We start from the raw sequence: 3,659 nt of genomic DNA, 5'->3' as shown, positions 1-3,659 counted from the left end.
ATATTCTCAAACTCTCGGAGAGTGTGATCTCTCTGTTGGCTATGTGATTGTTGTCATATTAATACAAATATATAAAAACATGTATGTAATTAAAATAAAAATGCTTGATAAACAGGTCTTTCGAATGGAAATAAATAACAAAAGCTTTGTTCAAAATATTTATTTTCATATAAAAGCAACAGAACTTAAATTACATCCAGTTTATCAGCAACAGAGCGCACGAGTGTGAATCCCGCGATATCCGCAACTGATCTCGCAGGTGTCTGATCCACTACGAGAAGAGAGAACTGTCCGGCTTGCCTGAACTTTTTTCACTCCTCCCCTCACTGCAGCCGCCTATCTCGCCTTTTTTTTCAGGTCGAGGCAAAGCGCATCTCAAACAAGCCTAATCTCACTGATTGTCTCGCGAGAAGTGAATCTCAGTTCCACAGCGTGTGATTGGCTACTGATGTCACTACTGTTCACTACTGATGTCACAGCTAAACTCCTGAACTCAGGATCAAAGCCTGAGTTGACAAAGGAAGCTGATGATCAGAATCATGGGATCAACAAAGCCTTAATACAATGGTTTGGTTTTGTCAACTCGAAACTAACCCTGAGATTGTTAAACTACCATCATGGTACAGGCCCCTGAAAATAACCTTTTTATTTGTCTTCAAAATGACAAATCTGACTAATTGGAATCAAAAAACATCACATGTATATAATTCTGAAAACCAATGAGAATCTTCTGGTAGCAAGCTATAATTTGTGCAAGTCTGGAGAATCATGACTGTTAATGAAGAGGGAGGGATTATCATAAATTAGCCAAAATCTGTAGAATACAAAAAGACCAAAGCGCAGCATCTAAACAGTGTGACTAGCTGTTGAACAATGGCAGGAAGTTGGTGTGCTGGTCAATTGCTGACACTTTGTGTGTGGGTTTTCACTTTCTGTCATGCAGTTCCACAGTGGAGTAATCTGCCCCAGAATCCTCAAACTCTGATGTTACAGAAAACTGACCAGTGGGTTCAACAGCCAGTTCAACAAGCTAGTCAACAGTTTCCTCAGCAGGTTCAACAGCAAGCTAGTCAAAAGTTGCCTCAGCAGTTTCAGCCTAAGCAGCCAGTGGCGCAGGCAGAGCCCCTTGACAAATGTGCTGTAGCTGATTGAGCAGATTCAGTGTGGCCCACCTGGTATCAGTGGTGCTGAGTGTCAAGCTATCAACTGCTGTTTTAATGGACAGCAGTGTTTCTATGGGAAGGCAGGTAAGAGTGTTCAGTCAATGTAAAGGTGTTCATGTTAAACTGCTGCTCTGCAATAGCCTGCTCTTGTACCTTGTTCCAGTGATTGTTCAGTGTATAAGAGATGGTCAGTTTGTGGTAGTGGTGGCTAGAGATGTTACCCTACCTCGCTTGAGCCTGGATTCAGTCCATCTCCTGGGTGGAAGTGACCCAGCTTGCAGTCCTGTGGGATCCACACCTTCCTTTGCTATATACCAGTTCCCTGTCACTGCATGTGGTACGAGCATGATTGTGAGTAGCTGCTTGTGGTTCTGTTCTGCATGGCTTCGAATGGACTGGATGCCAACACTTACTATTTGCAGGAGGACAGTGGATATGTGGTGTATGAGAACAGAATGACCTCCTCATATGAAGTGGGTGTTGGACCACTTGGTTCCATCACAAGGGACAGCCATTTTGAGTAGGTGCCTTTTTTTTCATAAATTGTTAATCCTCAATAAATGCTAAGCTCACTGTTTGTTGTCCAGGCTTCTCTTCCAGTGTAGGTACTCCGCTACTTCTGTGGAAGCTCTGGTTGTGGAGGTCAACACTGTTCCTGCACCCCCACCAATAGCTGCTCCTGGACCCCTCAGGGTGGAGCTTAGACTGGCAAATGGTCAATGTGTCACCAAAGGCTGTGCAGAAGGTAAGTGTCTGTCCCAATTATGCAGAAGTATTTTCTAAAACTCCTGGTTGCAGCAGTTTCTGGTTAACAGCTGGTTTTCTTCCTCAGGGGATGAGGCATACACATCCTACTACGGTGATGCTGATTATCCGGTCACAAAAGTCCTACGGGAGCCTGTGTTTGTTGAGGTGCACATTTTGGAGAGGACTGACCCCAACATTGTCCTAATGCTGGGACGCTGTTGGGCGACATCAACCCCCAGTCCACTCAGTCTACCCCAGTGGGACCTTCTGGTCGATGGGTGAGTAAGGCCATCTCTACCAATCTAGTGTACTGCAAGGCATTTCTGACTGCCTCTTTGCCGTTCAGATGCCCTTACCAGGATGACCGTTACCTGACCACACTGGTTCCTGTGCCTGGATCTTCTGGTCTTCAGTTCCCAACCCACTACAAGCGCTTTGCTGTAAAGATGTTCACATTTGTGGATCCAGCATCAATGGCTCCTCTGCAAGAAACCGTATGATCCTCAGCCTTGCCTTAACCCCTTAACTTTAGTTTTTATTACTGTGGCTTAACCCTTTCTCACCCTATGTTAGATCTTCATCCACTGTAGTACAGCAGTGTGCCATCCCTCTTCTGGCTCCTGTGAGCAAAGCTGCACTAGGAAAAGTGAGTGCTTTCTATAAACTTTCAGGAATTTTTTTTATTTTTTTTTGAAATGCCTCATGATTCTACCACTACTTTTCCAGGGAGAGATGCTAACACCAAGGCCGTCTCTAGTGGGCAAACTGTGGTGTCTAGTGGAGAAGTTAACCTGGTCATGTGACTCTAGTGGTTTAATAAACTTATTGAAACTCAGTGTCTGTTTTTCAGTCGGCTCTTTTGTGACTCTTCTCAGTTTGATTTATTAAGCCAGACTACTAAAGGTTTTTTTTTGTTTTTCCTCCCAAAGTTGTTTTTGTCTTGAACTAAACAAGATTCTGCCCAAGCCTGAACTATTTGCCAAGCTCCAGTTGCAACTTAGGGCCTGTACCATGATGGTAGTTTCACAAACTCAGGGTTATGGGATTGGTTTGTCTCAACTCAAAACCAATCTATTCTGGCTTTGGTCCTGTGACGCTTTCTGTTAACTCAAGCTTTGAACCTGAGTTTGGATGTGACTTCCAGTAGTGAACAGCCAATCACATGTTGGGGAACAGTGACCCTAACATTCGCCTCTTGTGAACGCAGTGAGCTTAATTTATCTCTGCAGAATACTACATGACTAATATTAAGAGTTTAAACTGCAAGAAAAGAGCTGTCTAAAAATAACTTGAAGAAATTATGTTAGTGCAAATAAAACTTATGAAGTTTAGTTAATACATACACTTGAACTTTTAGGCTAACCTGTGGACATTTATAGCTTTTTGTATTATTATTTTTTATTCTAAATATGGTAATTATGACCTTTTTCTGTAGTCTATATTAACTTCAACAATGGGTATTTGTAATTTGATTAAGGGTCTTATTACATAAGTAATATCTAAATTATTTTAACTAAATGTTAAAAGCCCTTTGCTACGTTGTGACCTTTTAATTTGGCATGGGAACTGGGGGCTTCAATTTATTGCATCAGAGGTGTCACTTTGTTCACAGTGGCTTGGTCCAATTTCAGTTTGAGGTGTCTTATCCAGAACAAACTGCTCCAGAGCAGGTTAGCTGTAGAGCATGTTACTATGAAGAGGAACACAAAAGCCAAACCACTTTAATGGCACTTAAAACCCAGGACTGGC

At 42.5% G+C, this 3,659-nt stretch overlaps 1 protein-coding gene across 1 annotated transcript; it reads left to right on the top strand.

Annotated features, from left to right (window-relative positions):
• The first annotated feature begins 842 nt into the window (after positions 1–842).
• LOC137047517 (zona pellucida sperm-binding protein 4-like) lies at positions 843–2,745 on the top strand. The gene is given in 10 exon segments (XM_067425258.1): positions 843–1,053; positions 1,090–1,148; positions 1,150–1,247; positions 1,327–1,514; positions 1,586–1,683; positions 1,751–1,908; positions 1,996–2,188; positions 2,257–2,404; positions 2,484–2,556; positions 2,637–2,745. Coding segments are annotated over 10 exon segments (1,272 nt in total). The 5' UTR covers positions 843–873; the 3' UTR covers positions 2,714–2,745.
• Positions 2,746–3,659: the final 914 nt, after the last annotated feature.

Source organism: Pseudorasbora parva, chromosome 19 (assembly GCF_024679245.1).
Source record: "Pseudorasbora parva isolate DD20220531a chromosome 19, ASM2467924v1, whole genome shotgun sequence".
Lineage (NCBI taxonomy): Eukaryota > Metazoa > Chordata > Actinopteri > Cypriniformes > Gobionidae > Pseudorasbora > Pseudorasbora parva.
This window is presented reverse-complemented; position numbering and strand designations above follow the sequence as displayed.